This window comes from Xenopus laevis, chromosome 3L (genome assembly GCF_017654675.1).
Source record: "Xenopus laevis strain J_2021 chromosome 3L, Xenopus_laevis_v10.1, whole genome shotgun sequence".
Lineage (NCBI taxonomy): Eukaryota > Metazoa > Chordata > Amphibia > Anura > Pipidae > Xenopus > Xenopus laevis.
In genome coordinates, this window is record NC_054375.1 from 49,062,789 (window position 1) to 49,085,900 (window position 23,112).

The following is a 23,112-nucleotide window of genomic DNA, read 5'->3' on the forward strand; positions in this document are numbered from 1 at the left end:
TCTTTAGTTGGGTCTTGTCCATTCCGGGTTGGAATGTCACACTGCTGCCATCATTTCAGTACTTCTGTTTTGACACACCACTTCCAGCATGCTTAGTCCATAACAACTGGAATACTGCGGTTTCTGATGTCTGTCCTCTAAGAGCATTCAGATAACACTAGTATATCACACTGCTGTTCATATTGGCAACACATTAAAGGCAAACAGTTCATTAGGGAACCGCTCATCTCTCAGCTGCTTTTTTTTTCCTCCTCAGTATTCAAATAGGTGTCCATAGCTGACTCTCCATATGGCTTTTTGACTTCTTTTTCCTTCAGTTGCTAATTTTCCAAAGGAAAAAAAAATAAGTAACATATTTCAAGTATATCCTGCATATTCCTGTAGTTTTAAAAGTGCTTTGTCCCAAATGTTTGGGCAAATTCCATGCCTTGACTGGAATTTGCAGTTAACTAAACAGCTTAACTCCCATATGTAATTAAAGACCATAAAAGAAGTTTGCCCATGTGCACTAACACATAGCAAAAAACAAGATGTTTGGTTTAAAAAGCGAACTATATTAGTTTAAAACCCTGATGACCCTCTGGCCTACATTTTGCTTAATGTAATTTTTCTGGCTTTCTCACCATAGGAGTTTGTGTAGTTGAAGCCATTCCTGACCTGGCTTCAACTATGTTTGCTAATGGTTGACCGTCACTGGTGAAAAAGCAGTGCAAGATGGTGTCCACCAACCCTGCTGCACTACTCTGATTTTTATATGCAGAAACGGGAAACAGGACAGTATTTGGAGGCCTGCAGGCATTTAGCTTTACATAGAAAACAGGCTCTCCCGGGTGCTGAGAAACACCAATGGCATTTTGGAATATGTTTAAATTTTTCATCAGTGTTGTTTGAACTTTTCAGGAAATGAGATGTAGGTTCTGAGAAGACAGCCGTTCTGTAATTGTATTTTAGGATTGTTGTGCAAAGCTGTTTTGGTAACTGATTAATATTGTTTCTCATTGTTTAGCTTAGTCCAAACGCGAAGAGTGTCAGCCAAAGCGCACATGTGGAAAAAGGCAAAGATATAGAGAAAGAACAAGTGGGTAATGGGATAAAACCCCACTCTGTGCCACAGAACACAGATTCCCAAGCAGACAAGTATTCACAGAAAAGAAACAATGAAGTTAAGAATGGTCCTGAAAATGGTAGACCTGATTCTGTGAATGGGAAGCCCGACATAATAATCTTGAACCCCATGAGCAACAACCTTGAGCCAAAGAGAAATTCAACAGCCGAGAGTTACAGAGATGAGGAGCGTAGTTCAGCATCCAACCAGAGGCCACGGAGCGGTCAGTCTGGGGAACTGGTGCCCAATGGAAGCTTTGATTCCCCTACACGTTACTTCACCAACTGGTCCAAGAGGGATTCTGATTCGGGCAGCAATTCTGCTTCTGAAAGCATGGACATCAGTATGAATTTGTCTGCGGACCTGTCCATTAACAAAGAGACTGGCTCTCTGTCACTCAGGGTAAGAGTATAATAAGACTGAACGTGATAAAGTAGAAAGCCCGTTTTACGTTTTTTTCAGGGGACTAGAAAAAAATTGATGTAAAATGAGGGAAATGTATTATACACAATATATTTATGGGACCACAAAAAATGGTGTAAAGTGATGGAAAACTTAAAATCAGGGTATGTAAAATTGAGGTTTCACTGTACTTGTATAATCCTACCAACAGTTCCTAGGTGTAGGTAAGAATTCTCTTAGTAATTATTAACAAAATAATTATAAGGGCAAAGCTTTGTCTTTTATCTGGTCTGTCAAGCAAAGGCTTCAATGCTGGTCTCATGGGGATCCACTGGCAACAGTCATGGAGAAAGTATTCTGCTCTTCTGCAAGGTTCCCTCGTGTCAGTAGTCCAGCAACAACATATTTTCCCATGGACAGAGGCCCTTAGACAGGACCTTTTTCAGAGAAAATTAGTCCAATAATAATTAAAATGAGTGTAAATGTTTAAATGTGATACTTTGTACTATATTGGAATATTAGTGAATCTTGATACTCCAAGGCTATGGCTCACTTAACTCCTGTATACGGAGGCTTTTGGGAGCAAAGCTGGGGGTGGCAGTCTCTCATACATTCCTTTTATCCACTGTGTGGGAGGACTACTTTAGGCAGACTTTCATTTGTGGATCTAAATTTTGGATTTGAATTACCGCATGTAAAGTGTTTTACATGCAGAGATTCCAATGGAATCAGGTATTTTTGGGTCCCTTTGTTGTATGCTGGAGATAAGGCAGCCCACCATTGTCATTGTCCTACGGTTCATAGAAGAGACATCCTTTAACAGTGTGGAAGCAAATGGCACGGCCCACACAATTACTTCAGAATGCAGCTAGACTCGGAATGGAACTTTGCTGTAAATAATTGCAGCATTTAAATGAACAGTAACACCAAAAAATTAAAGGGTTTAAAAGTAATTAGCATATAATATACTGTTTGCATGCACTAGTAAAACAGATCCGTTTGCTTCAGAAACACTACTTTAGTTCATATAAAGAAGCTGATTTGTAGCAATGGTGGAAATTGAAAAAAGGCTATATGGCACAGGTGAAATAGTGGATAACCAATAATACCATTATGTTCTACAGAGCTTATCTGCTGTGTAACCTGAGCCTATTCTCGTGTGAATAGCTGCCCCCATTGCTACACAGCAGCTTATTTATATAAACAAAAGTAGTGTTTCTGTTTTTTTAAGATCTTGAAAAATGCAGTTTTTGGGTTCAGTGAAAAGGACTTGGGCTGTACCTACTTTTTGCCTGTTGTTTTAGTTATGAGTTTTTGAGTTAACCTGTTTTATGTTTAAAATAATATGCAAAAAAGTAGGTTCAGCACAAACCCTCATTTCACCACTGGTTGACGTGAAGAGTATGCCCTAGTAGCCGGATGTTAAAATTCAAACTGAGGAGATGCAGAACACAAGTTAATTAATTTTTGGTCTGAGCACTAAGCAATTGTAAAAGTGAGGAGAAATACAAAGTGGGCTGCCAGCAAAAACCACATTGCACACACAGACAAAGATTCCATCCTCTCACTGCTCTGCTCATATATCTCGTTTAGAACTATTACAGTGCAAAGGGGTTGATCACCTTCCTACTTTATAGATTATGCATATTTTTTTTCTTTTGAAATAATCTTTAAGATAGATGCCTTTTAAACCTAGCTGAAGTTGTCTCAAAGACCGTTCCTTGGATAGCGGTATTGCCAGTATTATCTAAGCACATGAAGTCCCCTGTGTTCACATCCTTGCATAGAGTAAGGTCAGACACAAATCACTTTTCAATATAGATGTTTTGCCCTAAAGTATGCAGGTATCTAGTAGGAATCTTTAGGTAATTTACCTAAATCTGGTTGCTAGGGTGTATGCGTAGTCTGGTAAACACTGAAAGCTTGGCTGGAGCAGCTTTACATTCTAGAACCGTGCTAAGTAGGCATTTGCATATCCTAAAAAGTAGTAAGTAAAAACAATTTTATCCTATACCTAATTTAGCATAAACTTCTAAATAAACCTAGAAAATGTAGAATGCGAGCGTGTTACCAAAGCAAACAATGTGCCCATGCGTTTTAAAACAGCCCGCCCAGTAAAAAGTTACTTATTAATCCCTGTTCATATCTGCTTCATTTCTCTTTATAGCCATGGCTGATGGAGAGCACACCTCACTTTATTGGGATGTTTACAAAAATACAAGCTTAGGAGCACAGTATATTTAGGTGGCAGAGAAATACTAAAACAAGAGGTCATGTTATAGAGCCTGAAGTGTGGAATTTCTCAAATGTTCGTTAATAGAACTGTAAAAGCTGTCAGCAGATTGGTTGTTATGGGCTACATTGTCTTTTTGCATAATTCAGACCGATTAAAGGTGACGTTATCTAGTACTCAACATGTTTGCCAGACCCAGTAATTGCACCGTATGTTGAGCTGCATGGTAGCAATACCTGTGAAAGTGGATTTGCATTTGAACACAGTGTTTGATTGCAACCATGACATGAATAGTTATGTCTGGCTGTTCAGCCTAACTGTCACCTTGATATGATATAGACCGTGGAATTCAAAGGTAATTTGCTTTGAGTTTTATATTTCATTCTTGCTGGTTATTTACTCTTTTGTCCTGATGTTCTCCATCTTGGAATAAGGATCGACAACTTTCCTTACCAACCAGCAGTGCTTGTAATGCTGAATGGAAGATGTTTAGGAAAACGGCTTGAATAGAAAAATAAGTGCTAAAAAATATTAATATAGAGAGAGAGAGAGAGATTAATCTGCTTTCTGATTATTGGTGTCAGTGACAACCGGTGTTTTAAATTTCAGGCTAGATAAGGTAGACGTGAACAGCATAAAAATATAAATAAAAATAAAAGGAAATAAAAAGATCTTTTGCAAGTTATCTCTATTAAAAACATTAAAGGGTTTGAATTGAATGGTTGCTTAGACTTGGCCATTCTATAACATACTAAAAGTTAACTGGAAGCCTAAGCCTTTAAGATAAATTTTCACTTCAAGCTGGGGAACTGCATATTTATTTCATGTGCTTCCTGATCCCATTAATAAAATGTCTGACATAAAAATGATAATGCTTTATTTTGGAAACTAAGAAGTACTTAATGTCAATGTCCTAAAGGCCCTAAATGTTTGCTGTTGACAGCCCTCTACTGGCAGTTCCACGATTTATTTTTTCTTTTTAAATAATACTAAAGAGATGAAGTTGACCTTTTTGTCAATATTTCATTTTATGTAACTATTATGATTAATAGTCCCAGCATAATATTTTCTTCCTGCTGCAAACAGTTTAACCAGCTTTGTTAAGGCATTGCACTGAAATCAGCCAATCAGACCTAGTGAAATCTGTCCATATACAACATTTCCCTCCTCTAGCCAGTGGTTTTGAGCTGGTGTCAATGAGAAAACTCACTGTAAGAGTGATGACATCAGCTCTGAACCCAACTCCGCATTCTTGATTCACTTTACTTCACTGCATACAATTAGAAGTCAACATCTGATTATAATATAGCCTGTATGTTATCCCTTTGTGTTTATTTCCTCAAAGCCTGCTCCAGCATATGGCTAGATGTAGCCAAGTTTTGCAAACTATGATTGTAAAGTCTTGATGTAAATATGCTTTGTACCATTTCTCTGCCTGACCACGCAGCCATGGGAAACTGCTGATAATGTAGCTGGCTTGCCTTTATCTGCTCTCGACTCAATCGTCCTTTGTTCTTAGGAAAATCGCCTGCACAAAAAGACCTTGAAGCGAACAAGGAGGTTTGTTGTGGATGGTGTAGAAGTGAGCATCACTACCTCAAAGATCATCGGTGAGGATGAGAAGAAAGATGAGGAGATGCGCTTCCTGAGGTGAGCCGTGGGACATAGAATGATCGCCCGAAAAACAGGCTGGAATGTATCGTTATTCAATCGGTGTTAACATATCATGACTTAGGATAAAACCTAAATGCGTGTGATAGTATCAATTCAAAAAGGTTGTACAGGTATGGGATCTGGTATCTGGAAATCCGTTATGCTCCTAATTAGGGAAAGGCTGTCTCCCATAGACTCCATTTTATCCAAATAATCCAGATTTTTAAAAGTGATTCTCTATAATCATAAAACAGTACCTTGTACTTGATACAAACTAAGATATAATTAATCCTTATTGGAAGTAGGGATGCACCGAATCCACTATTTTGGATTCTGCCGAACCCCTGGAATCCTAATTTGCATATGCAAATTAGGGGTGGGTAGGGGAAAACATTTTTTACTTCCCTGTTTTGTGACAAAAAGTTGCGCCATTTCCCTCCCCACCCCTAATTTGTATATGCAAATTAGGATTTGGTTCAGACGGGCAGCAGGATTCGGCTGAATCCTAATCCTGCTGAAAAAGGCAGAGTCCCGAACCGAATCCTGGATTTGGTGCATCCCTAATTGGAAGCAAAACCAGCCTATTCGTTTTATTTCTTTTTTACATGATTATCTAGTAGACTTAAGGTATGAAGATCCAACTTCTGAAAAAATCCGTTATCCGGAAAACCCCAGGTCCCGAGCATTCAGGATAACAGATCCCTTACCTTTAGTATGTGATTTTTAAAATATGTGCCACATACAATTCCTGCTATGTATATAAAACTGTTAATTCCTAAGGATCCCTATGCAACTTTTATTATGAACCACAGTGTAGATCTTGAATTGTCTTTGTTGTCCTCTTCTTCTTGGGACTTGTCCATTTTGTAAGCATTCAAGTCTCAAATTGAAAAAAACAGAATTAGGAGATTTTAATTTTAGGGTTTGCCCTATAATCCAATGCTTGCCACTCTATAGAGTAACTTTTGCATTTGCACTCCACCGTGCTGTATGAAGATGTATTTTTAGGATAGCACACAGTGGATCTTAATTCCATTGTAAAAATGAATGAGCAGAGTCATTTCTATTGCTACTTGTTCCTTTTATGTTTTTACTTTTGCTGAGATTCCAGTTGCGGTAGTGTAAATGTTTATTTTGGTTAGACAATCTCATATTTAAAATAGGCACACAATGGAGCTCTTTATAAAAACCCGCCTTGAATCTGTATCATAAAGCATAAGGCCTCACAATGTGGTCTATTTTTGGAAAGTATAGTTGTTAGCAGCCCATTATGTTGTTATGTCTATTGTTATAAAGGAATCCTGATGCACATATTCTTATTTTGTTGCCTGCCAGACGCCAGGAGCTGCGTGAATTGAGACTACTACAGAAGGAGGAGCACAGGAACCAGGCTCAGCTGACCTCTAAGCACTCATTCCAACTGGAACAGATGTTGCGTCGCTTTGAACAAGAATTGAATGTATGTGTTTTCTTTTTAATATAATTAACAAGTATTTATGACCTGTTCACTATTCCTCTCTCAGCATCTGTTTCTCTTCATTCTGTCTTCATGCAGCAGTTGGGTGTCAGTCATTATTAGATCTAATGTATCTTTTAGGGGGGCTCCCTTTCCTAGCAGATGAAAAAACTGATTTTCTTTTTCTCTGTAATAATAAAAAAAAGTACCTTGTACTTGATGGTAACTAAGCTGGATGAATCTGTCCTGGTGACAAAACAATCCTATTGATTTACCTAATATTTAAAGGATTTTTAGCAGACCTTAAGTATAGAGGTTCAAATTTTGGAAAGATCCCTTTATCTGGAAAAGCAATCTGGTTAATAGATCCCATACAGGCAATTAATTATTACTAGTAACAAGTAATGCCACATTTGTAATATTCTTTGGTGGTCCACAGTCAACAAATAGGATTTTTTGACATTACAGTATAACTAACATTCGCTTCACCTCATCCCATGACTCTTCCTAATGTGGGGGGCAGCTATAAATGTAATGTTTCTTATCTTACCCTGCAGAGTAAGAGGAAGTTTTATGACACAGAACTAGAAACTCTTGAGCGGCATCAGAAACAGCAGATTGAGCGGATGGAACAAGAGCACGCACTGCGCAGACGAGATGAGGCCAAGCGCATCAAGACTGAGCAAGAACGAGACCATGGCAAATTTTTGGAGCAGCTCAAGTTGAAGAAAAAGGAGGTCTGATTAACACACCTTTTTTTGTATTCTGTAAACTGCACAACAGAGGGCAATATTAATCTTTCTCTCCATGGAAGCTCTGTGGGTGGGGGCAGCTAATTAACTTTGTTTCAGCAGGTTGTGGTATCAAGTCCCATATCAACTTTAATCCTAGGGGTCTGTTCCTGTACCCCGTCCAAGATGCACAATGTAGGCAGTACATAAACATTGGATGGAAACAGACCAGGAATGGCTCAGTGTTTTGCTGCAAATGATCCTTTTATTAGACACTACATGTTTTGAGCAAAGTTGCCCTGCTCTGGGTGGGTGCAGCACTTGTGTGACAGTTATGGTGTTCCTTGACAAAATGGCACTGTGACTGCCATTCAAGTGGACTGGTAGCACTACAGTGGGGTTGCTTCCAGCGTCCTCATCAGAATAGTCACAAACTGACAAACACTGATCTAAAGAAACATTTAAGGCAGAGCAATTAGGTCTTTCTTGGGATTTTCTCTGTAAACTCTTGAGCATTTTCTGGTCCAGTGAATGGCAGATGACATCTAGGTCAGTTACACAAAGTTACACAGACTAGAAAAGTATTGGCCGATAGAGCTATTAACCTAAAAGGACAATATGCCATTTAGAGCCTGCATTCACAGAGAGTCTTTGTTTTCCTAATCTAATATATAGTCCTTTATATCCCCATATGAAAACAGAGCAACTCTTATCATTTCTCTGTTTATACAGTTAAAAACACATGTGGAGAAACTCCCCCGCCAGCAGCGCAGAGAAACGATGAAAGTACAAATGGACGACTTTGCTCAGAAGAAGCACATAGAGGTAAGGAAGTGACAATGCCTCTGTTTCTGCAGACGGATCACCCGAATCACTTGATCAAAACTGCACCGTGTCAGACAATAAGATGAACAAAGTGCTGTACTGAGGTTCCTTGCACCGACACTGGATTTAAACTTGGCAGCACTTCTGCAAGTTAACCTATATTTAAACTGTTTATAATTCCAGTAATTTTTCTGCTAGTAGGGTGCACATTTCCTGAAGCTAAACTCTTTATTTATACTTCTGATGTAATATTATTTTAGCACGAATATACAGTCCAGAATGCATAGCCTGTTTAACATCTACGGTCCCTCTTCTGATGTTTTCTGTTTACTTAACCTTATCATTGAATGGATTCATTTTAGAAAGAGCCGTGGAAGGTGCATGGCTTACCTGTAGGTAAAGACAGTGTTCCCCTGTTCAGAGAACACTAGCTTCTATTAGTACTTTGGAGTTAAGAACCTGATTCTGAGTAACTGCCAAGCACTCTCTGAAACGGCTTCTTTGCTTCTTTTGTGCTGGCAATAATTTCTGGAATTCAGTGTCATGATCTCCTGCAAACCAACAAGCAGTGAGCTTCTGGGTCTGCATACTCTGGCCTTTACTGTAAAAGAGAAAAGTATTGGAATCTGCTCAAAAGACTAAGTTTCTTTAAAGGGATACAGTCACGGGAAAACTTTTTTTTTTTCTTTTCAAAACCCATCGATTAATAATGAAGTTCTGCACTGAAATTCATTTTTCAAAAGAGCAAACTGAGTTATGTTGAGTAGGAGAAACAAAAGCCTGCCTGAAAGCATTTCCATCATGAAATGATGGCACTTTCTGAAAGTGTGAGATCATGCACCATGACCCGAGATGGCTGCCTACACACCAATATTACAAGTAAAGAAAAATACACTTGTTGGTTCAGAAATAAAATTTTAGATGGTAGAGTGAATTATTTGCAATTTAAACAATGTAAATTAGAAATAAAAACGACACCATAAAAATCATCACAGAATCCCTTTAAGACGCATCAGTGCAGTTGTAGAGCAAAATACCCTTGCGGAACATTAACTAGAATCCCGGGGTGTGTGCCCTTTGAAAGGCTATATGATCAGTAATGCTGGTGAGTGTCATACATTCATTTGAAACCAGAGCTGAGCAGGGCTTGTGGTCCTAATCTCACACTGCTCTCTTCAGTGTAAAGAAATGGGGTCAGGGAAATCAGGCCTCTGAAATAATGGTGCCCTGTTTTTGTGGCATTACATGACAGAGACAAGGGGAAACATTTGGGAAATGTTTTCAGTTCTTGTTACCACTCACAGTACCAACGTGCTGGGAATTTGCTGCTTTTAAAGGCACTTCTTGTAAGAATGAAGCAGGCACTTGTCACATGCATTATATTTTTGGCTAACTAACTATATTAGAAACATTTTTTATTTTGCACAGCCTATCTATTTACCCAGGTTTTATTTTTACACTGTTCCTCTTATGATTTGGTTCACTGGGGTGGCCCAACAAATTGGCATAAAAAATATGACTGAATGCTAAATTGATACATTAGCAGAGAGATTCCCTTGATAAAGTCTTGGTTGCAATGGTTTTACTTTTCCTAAAATATCTGCTTTCTAGTTGTGCAATACAGTAACACAAATGAATACACCTTTTCAAACTACTGAAAAGGAAATGTAAAAATACTAGGTGGTGTCAGTTTGTTAGGCAGCCCCCCAATAAGCACAATTGGTCGCCTTTTGTGATTCTTGCAGCAACTTGGGGTGGATGCTTCACTTCTGCAAGCTGATTAAATCTAGTACCTGGGCCAGTTTCCTTTTTATTTAAGATGAGGTGCACCTATCTTCATCTCAGACATGCCTTTCAGGCGCAGTTTTACACTCTCTCCCCCACAGTGGACAGGTTACCTTTAGAACAGGGGTCCCCAAACTTTTTTTTACCCATTAGCCACCTTTAATTATAAAAAGAGTTGAGGTGCAACACGAGCAGGAAAAAGGTTCCCGAGTGGTTCAAATAAGGGCTGTGGTTGGCTATTGGTAGCCCCTATGTGGACTGGCAGCCTACAGGAGACTCTGTCTGGCAGTACATCTGGTTTCTTTGCAACCAAAAATGGCCTCCAGCCAGGAATTACAAAGGACAGACTCATACAATACAAATTCATCCATCAAACCTATATAACACCTCTCAAGCTAAAGAAATTTGGTAAGAGGCAAGATGACTGCTGTCCAAGAAGTAAATCCTCTGGGGTAGATTTAGATGGCCTGGTCCTGCCCCCGTATAAGAATTTTGGTGTAAAGTAATGGAGACCATTGCAAACGAACTGGGCATGCCACAAATAGTGGACACAGCAGTCTGCTTGCTGGGAATAATAGATGAGGTATTACCCACCACTGCGGCCAGAATTAGATTGTGAACTCTTATGTTCTATGCAAAAAAAACAGTGATCATGCACTGAATGAGAGGAACTAACCCTTCCGTGGCTTTCTGGAGACACCTAGTGGATGGGGCTTTTCCCCTTGGAAAAAGTAACTTATGAAACGAGAGGGGCGCACAATTAGTTTGACCTTGATGATTATCTGGTCCCTTTAAAATTGTCACCTGCTATATAGTGCTACCTATGATTATTTGAACAATTATTTTGTGACAGAACTATCCGGTTACTTAAAACCTATGATTGACCTGACATCACTAACATGCAGTATTGCTAAACACTGTAATAACATTATTGTTTTGTGTTTGTTTTGGTTTAGTAAAATTAATTAAAAAAAAATGTACCTTTAAAAAAAAAAAAAAAAAAAAGAGGTGCACCTGCCTGGGGCAAGAGTTTTGTGAATTTGCTCACTGGGAGATTCTTAACAAATTTGTTACTACTTTATTACATTTGATTATTTTCAAGTCCGGTTAATTGTTCTGATGTGCACCTACAGTATCCTAAATGCTTGTTCCCTCCCTCTGACTGCAGGAACAGCACTTCTTAAGTAGGCAGAAGGAGCATTTGACCCTGGCCCTGAGAGTGATTGTTCTGGAGAACAGGAAGGAGATCTATAACAAGGAGCGGGAATTCCTTAACAAAAAGCAACAACTTCTCAGAGGTAAAATACCTTCACAGAGCTGAATACCTTTTACATTTTACTACTGGAAAAGTAGAATGTTCTAACCAACTATATAAATACTGTTTTTTTTTTCTCAGACAGGGAAGGGGTTGTCTGGGATCTGGAGGAGCGACACTTGCAGGAGAGACACCAGCTAGTGAAGCAGCAGCTGAAAGACCAGTATTTCCTACAGCGACATGAGCTGTTAAGGAAACATGAAAAGGTAAACTGTTTGTACAAATGCATATTCTGCTGGTTGTGTAAAACTTACATACAGTGTAGTGTGGAAAGTTCACTGCCCCTTTGATGATAGTTCCACCCTATTAGGATGGCTTGGCGTTTTGTTTTGACATATGAAAATAAAGACTGAAAACTGCATCACAAGAAAAAAGGATCAAGAAAAAGAATTAACATTATTATAATCACTACAGAAATAACATGTGGGCTGCCTGGGTTCTAAAGAATGCTAATGTCTGTACTTTTCAGGAGCAAGAACAGATGCAGAGATACAACCAGCGAATGATGGAGCAGCTAAAGTTGCGCCAGCAACAGGAGAAGGCCCGTCTGCCAAAAAACCAAAAAGCGGAGGCAAAGACCCGTATGACTATGTTCAAGAAGAGCCTGCATATTAGCCCAAGCGGCAGTGCTGCAGAGCAGAGAGAGAAGATAAAGCAGGTAGGACACGGGACCAGACATGGCTGCTTTGTGGGTTAATTCCTGCATTAGCTTTTCCATTTAAATGGAAGGCCCAGAGCAGCCATTGGTAGGGAAGAGGTTAATCCAAATCAAAAACTAAAAATGGTACTGCTCCTTCAATGTAGTAACCCTGTTGACAGTCCTTGTGTATCGTTAAGATTTATCCTGCTAAAATCTAATGGTCATGGCCTGTGCTGCATTATGGTTATTGCTCCTTGCTTTCCGTTCCTGATCTAAATGCGACATGTGCAAAGTCTTTACACCTCTATATATTATGTTCTGCTTTTATCAATATGTTGTGCCTTAAAACCTGTAGTTCAAAACTTTCAATATAGAAGAGACCCAGTAATAATGCAGTAGCAAAAATAATAATAAAATTAAAAAAAATTCTTTATTAGGACGTGTATAGCCTAACGTGTTTCGTGCCAAATGGGCACTTACCGTACTCATAGGCTGTACCCAAAAAACTGTCCCCAAGGAACTGCTCAAGCTAAACACCTTTTATGTCTTTTTATTGATTTTCTTAATGTTATTATTTAATTTTCAGTTTTCATTGCAAGAGGAAAAGAGACAGAAAGCAGAGAGGTTGCAGCAACAGCAGAAGCACGAGCACCAGTTAATGGAGATGCTTGCGGAGTGTGACTGCAACATCCGAGATCTTCTGCAAATGCAGGTAATAATGTTGTACCTTAGTGGGAAAATTAAAATCAGATACAAAACTTTACACATACATAAATACATTATATCCACATGTCTGGGTTCTGACTGCTATCTATGCAACTGTACAGTATAGTCTCAAATAACTTAAAGGGATACTGTGATGGGAATTTTTTTTTTTTTCAAATGCATCAGGTAATCGTGCTGCTCCAGCAGAATTCTGCACTGAAATCTGTTTCTCAAAAGAGCAAACAAACTTTTAAATATTGAATTTTGAAATCTGACATGGGGCTAGACGTATTGTCACTTTCCCCTGTGCCCCCAGTCATGTGACTTGTGCTCTGATAAATTTCAGTTACTCTTTACTGCTGTACTGCAAGTTGGAGTGATATAAGCCCCTCCCCCACCAGCAGCCTAACAACAGAACAATGGGAAGGTAACCAGATAATCGCTCCCTGACACAAGATGACAGCTTCCTGGTAGATCAAAGAACAGCACTCAATAGTAAAATCCAGGTCCCACTGCAACACATTCTGTTACATTGCGTAGGAGAAACAACAGCCTGCCAAAAAGCAGTTCCATCCTAAAGTGCTGGCTCTTTCTGAAAGCACATGACCAGGCAAAATGACCTGCGATGGCTGCCTATACACATATTACAACTTAAAAAATACACTTAAACAACAATTTTGTTTCATGCCCGGAGCTCAAAGCCAAATGTGCTCCCGGGAGCCTACCCGTCCAGATACTTCCAAATTCGCCATGTTTCCAGGGCCCAATTTGGTACACTCTCCCCAACTCTGACCACACTGGCAATTGAAGTCTCCCGTGCGGTAGAACAGCCTACAAAGATGGTGTCCAAACTATACCACAACCTACTAGCCATTATCTCTCCCCTATTTCATACAGCACAAAATAAATGGCAATCACAGTTACCAGAGCTTACCCAGGAGGACTGGGATGAAGCCACAGAGACGATATATTCTAATTTAACATCAGTGAAAGACAGGCTAATTTAGTATAAAGTATTCCATCAACTATATACAACCCCAATAAAACTTATGGCTATGGGCAAGAGAGACAATGATTTATGCCCCAGGTGTAGAACTCCATCTGCCAATTTTATACACATGATTTGGGCCTGTCCAGTAATCAATCCATACTGGTCTCAGATAATAGCAGCCCTAGCAAACACCCTTGACTTCCCAAATGTGCTATCTCCTATGGTGTGCATACTGGGGATAGTAGACCAATTAGTACATACAGTCCATGCAAGAGGCAAATTTAGGGCATTACAATATTATGCAAGGAAAAATATAATTATGCACTGGGTGGAGAGAGATGAAACCAGAGGCACGGCCCGTAGATTTGATAAGATATGGAGCCCATGGTGGGAATCTGGCCCTGGCACTTAACCTAGATGGGAAATGGCGAGGGAATGAGGGAAACCTTTTGCTAATAGCTGAATGGTATAATAAGTCAACCTGTAAGTAAGTAGTAAAGTCTTCGATGCAAGGAAAAACAATCCAGTGACACGTGTGCAACAGAAATGTTTGTCTTGTCAATTTTTACTGTTGTTTTAAAAAAATAAATAAAATAATACCTTTTTAATAAAAAAATACACTTGCTGGATCAGGAATGAAATTTTATATTGTAGAGTGAATGTAAACAGTGTAATTTAGAAATAAAAACGACATCATAAAAATCATGAGATAATACCTTTAATGCTACATGTGAACTCCTATAGCATGAGCATTCCTTAGAGTACAATCAAGTGTTAAATCATCCTGGTTGTTTTAATCCAGGAACATCTGGAATCTTGAGGTTAAAAATAAAAGGCTAGGAAATTTAAGTTTTGCTACAGCTGGAATTCTGCATGTACAGGGTGTGATCTAGAACTCAGAGAGCTGGCAACAAAAGTAATAGCAATTTTATCTAATATAATGAATATATTGACTTGACTGTGTACAAAGAAGTACTAAGAAGAAGTACTAAATGGGTGTGTCTAGCAGTCTTATAGTTGTTGCTTAGTATAATTTATCTGATGAAACACAGAAGCAGAGCAGGTCCTAGATATGTGAAAGTAGAAAATATAGAAAATATACCATGTAGCAGCTTAGTGCTTTCTGTGGAATGTTCTGCTGACAGACACCTCTCCTTTGCAGAATGAAAAGTGCCACCTGCTGGTAGAACACGAGACGCAGAAACTGAAGTCCTTTGATGAGCAGCATATTCAGTTGATCAGAGAATGGAGAGAAAATCTTAGACCGCGAAAAAAGGTTAAAACCATGCATTGTTCAAGGAGCAGCATATGCAGTGTATTACACAAGGCACACAGCATGTTGCTTCTTCTCATTTCATAAAAAACTTATTTAAATGTCTTTTCTAATGTATCATCCTTGTAACCCAAGGGTAGGAGCTTTACTTGTCTCTTTGCATTAGCCCATTTTTATGCTGGGCTGGAACATGAGCTTATAAACACTTCCTCCCTTTTATTTATGTTTATGTCTCTCCCACTTTTTTGTGATTGTTTTTTTAATTTTATAATGGCCAAGAGATTCATTAAGCCCATTATGCAATATATTCTATGTGGGCAACACGGCACTAGCCCCATTCATTTCAGTTTCCAGAATAACTGGAGCAATTGTGAAAAATAGGCAAAAAGTGGGGGCAAAGTACATTGGTCCTTTGAGGAACACACACACAGGTTGGCTGGTGAGCAATCCAGTAGCAAAATGATCAGATCAGTCGAGCATTGGTACAGACAAGTTAGCTAACTGAATTTGATCATTTAATCAGATGGAACCACACTGACCAGTGAAATGATTAGGGATGCACAGAATCCACTATTTTGGATTCGGGCAACACCCCCAAATCCTTTGTGAAAGATTCGGCCAAATACGAACTGAATCCGAAACCTAATTTGCATATGCACATTAGGGGTGGGAAGGGGAAAACATTTTTTAATTCCCTATTTTGTGACAAAAAGTCACATGATTTCCCTCCCTGACCTTCATTTTCATATACAAATTAGGCTTCGTCCGGGCTGAAGGATTCGGCCGAATCCTGCTGAAAAAGGCCGAATCCTGGCCAAACCCCGAACCGAATCCTGGATTCGGTGCATCCCTATAAATGATGAACAATAAAATGGCATATTTATGTCCATGTCTTCAGAAGAAAGCTTACACCTCTGTAATATTTCCATGAGAAGCTACCAAGTAAGGCCTTAACATATTACAGGGGCATTATAGTAATAATTTATGGATTTATTAAAAATCAACATTTTGTTGCTGGTTGAGATTCAGCTGTTTTCTCTGGGCTGAATAGTCTTATTATTTCTAATTTTAGAGAAAAAATATAGGCTTCATTAAAAGCAGAATAACCACCACATATCTGTTCTGCAAAAGCATTAAGACAACAATGCAAGAGTAAACTTCACTTATAAATATGCTGTGGTATGGCCCATCTGTCCAGTAGTTTATATATTGTATATCTTATATAGTAGTGAGTCGTTAAATCCTGCCCCTTTGTCCATTGTGGAATGAAACTTCAAACCAAGCCATTTACTTGATATTCCAGATAAAGTGCTTTTTTTAAATAAATGAGTTTCGTGTAACATTGTTTTGGTGGCCATTAGGGTGTTTAGAATGGCAAAAGAAAAGGCCTAGGCCACTGGAATCATCCATTTCCTTGAACTGAAAATTGATTAATATAAGATTCAGATTTACTAAACCTGCTGGCACAAGCCATTTCAGTAGCATGTCCAAGTGGATTACAGTCCAGTTTAGTAGGCTAAAAAACTAAGCTCTGCTATTTGACAGTACCAAATACAGGTATGGGATCCGTTATCCAGAAAGGTCCAAATTATGGAAGGGCCATCTCCCATAGACTCCATTTTATCCAAATAATCCAGATTTTTGAAAATGATTTCCTTTTTAGTTGTAATAATAAAAAAGTAGCTTGTACTTGATCCAAACTAAGATATAATAAATCCTTATTGAATGAAAAACCAGCCTATTAGGTTCATTTAATGTTTACATGATTTTCTGGTAGACAAAGTATGAAGATACAAATTACAGAAAGATCTGTTATCCGGAAAACCCCAGGTCCCGAGCATTCTGGATAACAGGTCCCATACCTGTAGTAACTTGTTTCTGTCATTGCATTGGTCGACCATAGACACCAGCTTTTTACTCTAAGAAGTCCAACATTTGACAATTTATTTGAAAAATGTTAATGAGTTGGTATTCATCCAAATACAAAAATGATTTACTGTTATTTTGTTTTATTATTTTAAGTTCCATTTCTTGGTCAACCTACATCACTTTTGCTTCCTTGCAGGCTCTTGAGGATGAATTAGAACAGAAAAAGGAGGAGCAAGAAATGTTCTTTAAGATGAATGAAGAAGTGGCAGGTGATCCATTCCCCTCTAACAAGCCGACCAGGTTCTATTCCTTCAGCTCTCCTGAGGCCTCCTAATTTCATCCCCTAGAAGACAACTTTATAAACTAAAGGCCAAAAGCTACTTGGCTTTCCTCATGCTCTTCCATTTGGCTGCTCAGCGAGAATTTGAAATGACAAAGTGTGGACAATGGAAGGGAACAGAGGCACCTTGGTCTGAAGGATGTGTTATGAAGGGGGAGCTCTATTCATGGGAAAAAAGAATCCTGTTGTTGTAATATGCATTAGCCTAGAGAACAAACCTCTGTACTTTATTTACTGAATTCAGTGCTTACAAACCAGCTATCAATCATTTCTAAAATGTATGTATATTGGGTCATGCAGACAAGCAGCTCAGCCCCAGACATTCTGGGCTCAGACTATGATAGTACTCAAATTAAAGGAATGCCTTTCTCCCTAAACCAGAATCCTTTGCACATTTCTAGTTGGCCTCTCCCTGGTAAAAAAGAAATATCATGGGGCTGTTCAATCATGGCTTTCCTTAACTTTCATCTACTGAAAGTAGCACCTTTAGAGGTGACTGTGCTTGCCTAACAGTCTAACTTTGGACAAATACTTTTCTATCATGTAGGGAAAAGCATTAATTAGAAATAGATAATATTCTATTTTGGTTACTTACCAAAACAACTCTAGATTTTACCTAATGTTTTCCAGGCACTTATAGTAATGTTGAATGTTGTTAATATATATAGTTCAGTTAACGAATGCTTGCTTAATAATCGACTGCTGGCCAGTCAAGAACATAGGGCCCTGTAAGACATGTAAGAGGTCAATAGCGTGAAAATAATTTTATTTACAATCAGTCTAGAATGTAGTTAAAAACCAAATAAAAAAAGGGGAAAATATTTAGCACTGAAGAATGCAGCATTTAGGTGTTAGTGATAAATGAAGAGCTAGACACAGAGATCACTAATCTAATACATACTAATACATGAAGAATATATTTTAGTTGCCTTTTTTTAATTTCTTAAGGGGAGTGCATTTATAGTAGAAATTGCCTGTTGTGTCTTGCTTGTGAGCCATGATAAACCAAAAATAGGTGCAAAGCAATTTCTTTCTCCAGCACGCATGAAAACATTTCTATTGAGATTTGTGTCATGACTTGATCTTGCATCTAAAGGTGGCTATACACTGAGAGATCCGCTCGTTTGGCGATGTCGCCAAACGAGTGGATCTCTCCCCGATATTCCCACCTTGAGGTGGGCAATATCGGGCTGATCCGATCGTGTGCCCTAGGGCCCAACGATCGGATCCTAACGGTGGCTTTATGGGCGGTCAGATCGCGGGACCGCATCAACGAACAGATGCGGCAGCGATCCGACGGGATTTTTAGTCCCATCCGATCGAGAAGTCGGCCAGATCTCGATCAGGAAAGCCGTCGGGGGGGGCCCCATACACGGGCCAATAAGCTGTCGACTCAGCCCGTGTATGGCCACCTTAAGAGCTACTTGTATACTTATTATTGATTAAGCTGGACAAATTAGAGGGCTCTTTTATTAGTTCTGAAAAATGATTCTTCACCCATATGTTGCTAGTGAGACTATGTCAAAAAAGGAGATCCAGGCCTCAGGGAAATATTCTTCTGCAGGTGATGCCATTTGCTTGTTTCAGCCAAAGTTTTCTCTTTTAGATATCAGAAGTCTGCAATCTATGTTAGACCGCTGGATGGTTCTCTGTTTTTTTTTTAAGGTCTGTGACATGCTACAGCTGAGGCATACCCCCATGGAGTCCCAACCCCATGTTAAATTATGCAGAGAAGGAATTTGTGCAATCATTTACCCATACACCTTGCTTATTTAACCCCCTCCGTGCCATACGCCATAGAATCTATGGCAACGACTGTCATACCCACACCATAGAGTCTACAGTTCTGGTCTCCCATATTTGTCGTTGTTCATATTTACTAGCAACACGTGATGCCCCAAGATAAAAGGGACTCTATCCCAAATTACAAACTGGGAATGTTTTCTTTTCAAGTACCAGAGTAGTACCTCAGCTTTACACACACAAGATGTTTAAGCAGGTAATAACCAAAGGTCCCAGATTTAATCCTTTTATTTGCTTCCGAAGATGGAATCTGTAGCACACACACACGTAAAAGAAATATATTGATAGATTTGCTATAGCTTTTCACTGCGCTCAAAGGGTTAAACTCGTTAATTCAAGTGCAATATTTATGTTTGTCTTCTACAACGTAACTTTATTTTGAAAAAAGAAAAAGTTTATTAAAAAGCTTAATAGAGTAAATACTGATAATATAACATTGTGTCTTGTTACTGAGTTGATGTTTAAAAGCATATTGCCAGAGAAAGGAAAGCACCACTAACTTAAAAAAAAAAAAAAAAGCAAAGATATTTTTCAAATGTGTATTTTTTGTTTGGTAAGCGTTTATCCATTTAAAACACTGTATCATGTAAATAATTTAAAGTCTAATAAAGTAAGTAGAGTCTACGGGCAAGCTGAGTACTTTTTACTTGTAGAATAATGGGTTCTTCTGGCTTAGTAAAACAGTGCTACTCCCTTGAACAGCACAGCACATAAAAGGCAACATAGGATTTGAAATAGATAAGAAGCCTGTTTATTTAAGATGCTGAGAGACTAAATCTGGAGGATTATTGGTTGAAACAGGTCTACTAATTTACTTCTAAACCTTGCGACTGAACTCAAAAGTAACATTACCTCTGGGTAACTACTAACTCGAATGCCAACTTTAATGTCTAGAGGTTTCCATTTCCCAGCCAAAGTTCCTCACTAGAAGTTGCTAGGTACCCACAAAGCAGAGTCCTGCACAGAACCAATTTTTGAAACCTAGATCTGTGACCCACATTTTTACCTGCTTGGAACTGCTACGTGACCCAACCTGCAACTGGATGATCTGCAATCCGCTGACCACCATTAAACAGGAAGCGCTGTTGCTGCAAAACATAAATATCAGAAGTAGATGGGGGCAGAAAAAAGTTTTAAGGAGTAAAATAATAACAAGAAGAATTATAGAAAAGGCCTGCAACCCAGAGTCTTAACTATAGAGGAAGCACACCCTGCAGGTGCAGGGGGGCCCAAGAGGTATAGTGGCCCATGAGAACCTAATTCATATACAGTTTCAATAAATATTGGTAAAATAAGTCAATCTCTAAACATTTTGGGGGTCTGAAAAATAATTTGCTGTGGGGCCCAGTAATGTCTAGTTATAACACTGCTGCAATCCCCCCCTTCTTTTTTTTTTTTGTGCCCTGCTGCAGGACACTTAGAAAAAGGAATACACCCTGCAAACGGATTACTAAAATATAAAACGTCTCTCTGTTTTTGGCAAATATGTAACAGGAAAAACTTTATAGGAATATTTGCAGGTTCCAGATATTAAATCGGGTATTACGGTATGCATTACAAAAAAAATATCTGGCACTTGGGGGGCACACACACACACACTGCTTGTCGTGATATGCTGGGGGGTTGACATGCTGTGCCTGCCAAGAAAAGCTAGGGGGGCACAGGAAAGTATAGAGGTGAATAATACAATGTCATTGACGTGTTCATGACGCAGTATGTCCAGAGATATGTATCTTATCTATGCCCTGTAACATTCCAATCACAACCACTATGCCTCCAATCACATCCCCAGCCCCACTCACCCCTTGATAAAGGAAAGCTTTAACTCCTTATTCTTCAATCCTTTGGGGAAATCTTATCCCCAACAGTACAATCATTTAGAGCAATGATGTGTCATTTGGGCTACAGTTCAGGTAGCTGGGGCTGTGGGCCTTCATTGATACTTTTCTGGGGGGGGAGGGCAAAGATATAAATCAAAAACAATCTAGTCCAAACCTCTATGCAATAAATAGGTGCCAAGTTTGTAAGAAATCAATTTATTGGCAAAGCCCATAACGTTACATACTACGAACATAATTGTATAACCAAGGGGACTCTTTAAGTAGAGAGTATAAATCATGAAAACGTGCTGCACTATATAGAACACAAAAATAGGTAAAGAAAACCATTTGACCAGAAGCAGTGGCTATCCAAACTGGAACTAATAAAGGCCTGTATGGGTTATATTAGAGAGTTCCCATAAAAGGCTGCCCAGCCACTATTATATATCCTATATATTTTATAGTTTATAAACGTGTATATTGACAGACGTATTGGGAAAGCTTAGCAGCAGGACGGGCAAGTGGGAACAGAGCTGCTAATGGGTGGGAGATAGAAGCAACCTAAATGCTGAGGCAAGTGCACTGCACCTCCCAACATTTTAAAAATAGAAAAAGTGACAAAAAGATCTGGCGTGCGTAGCAAGGTGAAATTTTTTGATCACACCCATTTTATGGCCAGGCCCCCTAAATACATACAAAATGTGGCAGGTTATGGAAAGTTTGAACACATTTCTGGGAGTTTTATTGTCAGGTTTTATGTGTTATTACAGTTTTGCTACTGTAGGCACGTGGCACTTTAAGTTGCGAATCATAGTTTTCCCAAGAGACCTGCTTATCTTAAATAGTTACAATTGTATCATTGCTTACCTTATATAGTTACAAATGGATCAAAGTGAAGTTGCCACGTAGTCTGGACTCTCTGCCAAACGTCTCATTTAATTACATTTCAGAAACATTGTATCTTTTTCTGGCTGTTCTGTGCAGGAGAGCAACAAGAAACTTGGGACATTTCAGTAACAATACTGGAGTGAGAGCTGAGCTGTCAAAATCGGGACTGTCCCGTGAAAAATGTGGGGCTGCCACATCAGGGGCCTGCACACACCCGCCCTGGGCCCCCGACCCCCTCCTCTGCCAATTCAGGGCCTCCCTCACCAGCCTTAACCTTCCTCCATACATCTCCCGCACAGACCAGCATGTACCCACTTTTCTTCTATCAGGGGGCAGGGGAGAGGTCAGGTTTCAGGAAGGGGGGGGGGAGCTGATCTGGGCCGACAGGCCCGCCGGGTTGCTTTGTTATATCTGGATACTTAGGGAAAGGGGCCTACCTCTCTAAACAGGCACAGGGCTATCAATGGGGGTATGGTTGCCAGTGACTTGCAACCTTTTCTTGAAAAAATACCAGCCTTCCTATATTTTTATGATTTTTCCTTATTAATAACATTGGATCAAGCTTAATTTTTACAGGCCAGGCCGATAAGATACCGGGCAGGTGGCAACCTTATTGGGGGGACAAGGAACCATGGAGCATATGAATTGGTGGCTGGGATTTGGTGGGTTCTCTTGGTGCAGCAGCTACAAATAAATGTGCCACTGCCCCACTTACTGCACAGTATAATAGCCCCTTACACTAAAGCTGCCCATAGATAGGGTTGCCACCTGGTCGACCAGCATGTACCCACTTTTCTTCTATCAGGGGGCAGGGGAGAGGTCAGGTTTCAGGACAGGGAGAGCTGATCTTGGCCAACAGGCCCACCGGTTTGCGTTGTTATATCTGGATACTTAGGGAAAGGGGCCTACCTCTCTAAACAGGCACAGAGCTATCATTGGGGGTATGGTTGCCAGTCCAGGCCCGGACTGGTAATCTGTGGGTTCTGCCAGAGGGGCTGCTATGAGGTGCCATAGACACCTCATAGTTAGGGTTGCCACCTTTAATGGCACCTTTAATGGTACAAAAAGCAGGCGGGCCATGACGCAAAAAGGGGTGGGGCTACGCAGTGCGACGCAAAAAGGGGCGGAGCAACATCGCGGCGATGCGAAGAAGACTACAAAAAAGGTACGTTTTGCGCAAATGGGGGCAGGCCGAGGGCTTTTTTTTTAAAGGATATTACAAATTACCGGCATTGCCGGTAAATTTGTAATACTGGCCCCGGCCTTGGCAGGTGTTTT

The 23,112-nt window shown here is 39.6% G+C and overlaps 1 protein-coding gene across 1 annotated transcript in view; it reads left to right on the forward strand.

The window, feature by feature from the left end:
• stk10.L (serine/threonine kinase 10 L homeolog) overlaps positions 1–17,700 on the forward strand; it is a 67,876-nt gene extending 50,176 nt beyond the window's left edge. Inside the window, exons 9-19 of the mRNA XM_018252161.2 lie at positions 1,007–1,507; positions 5,260–5,390; positions 6,729–6,852; positions 7,407–7,586; positions 8,313–8,405; positions 11,359–11,488; positions 11,587–11,711; positions 11,975–12,163; positions 12,732–12,857; positions 15,004–15,117; positions 17,180–17,700. Coding sequence (XP_018107650.1) covers positions 1,007–1,507; positions 5,260–5,390; positions 6,729–6,852; positions 7,407–7,586; positions 8,313–8,405; positions 11,359–11,488; positions 11,587–11,711; positions 11,975–12,163; positions 12,732–12,857; positions 15,004–15,117; positions 17,180–17,317 — 1,851 coding nt within the window. The 3' untranslated portion in view covers positions 17,318–17,700. The remainder of the gene's footprint in view (positions 1–1,006; positions 1,508–5,259; positions 5,391–6,728; positions 6,853–7,406; positions 7,587–8,312; positions 8,406–11,358; positions 11,489–11,586; positions 11,712–11,974; positions 12,164–12,731; positions 12,858–15,003; positions 15,118–17,179) is intronic.
• The last annotated feature ends 5,412 nt before the right edge of the window (positions 17,701–23,112 follow it).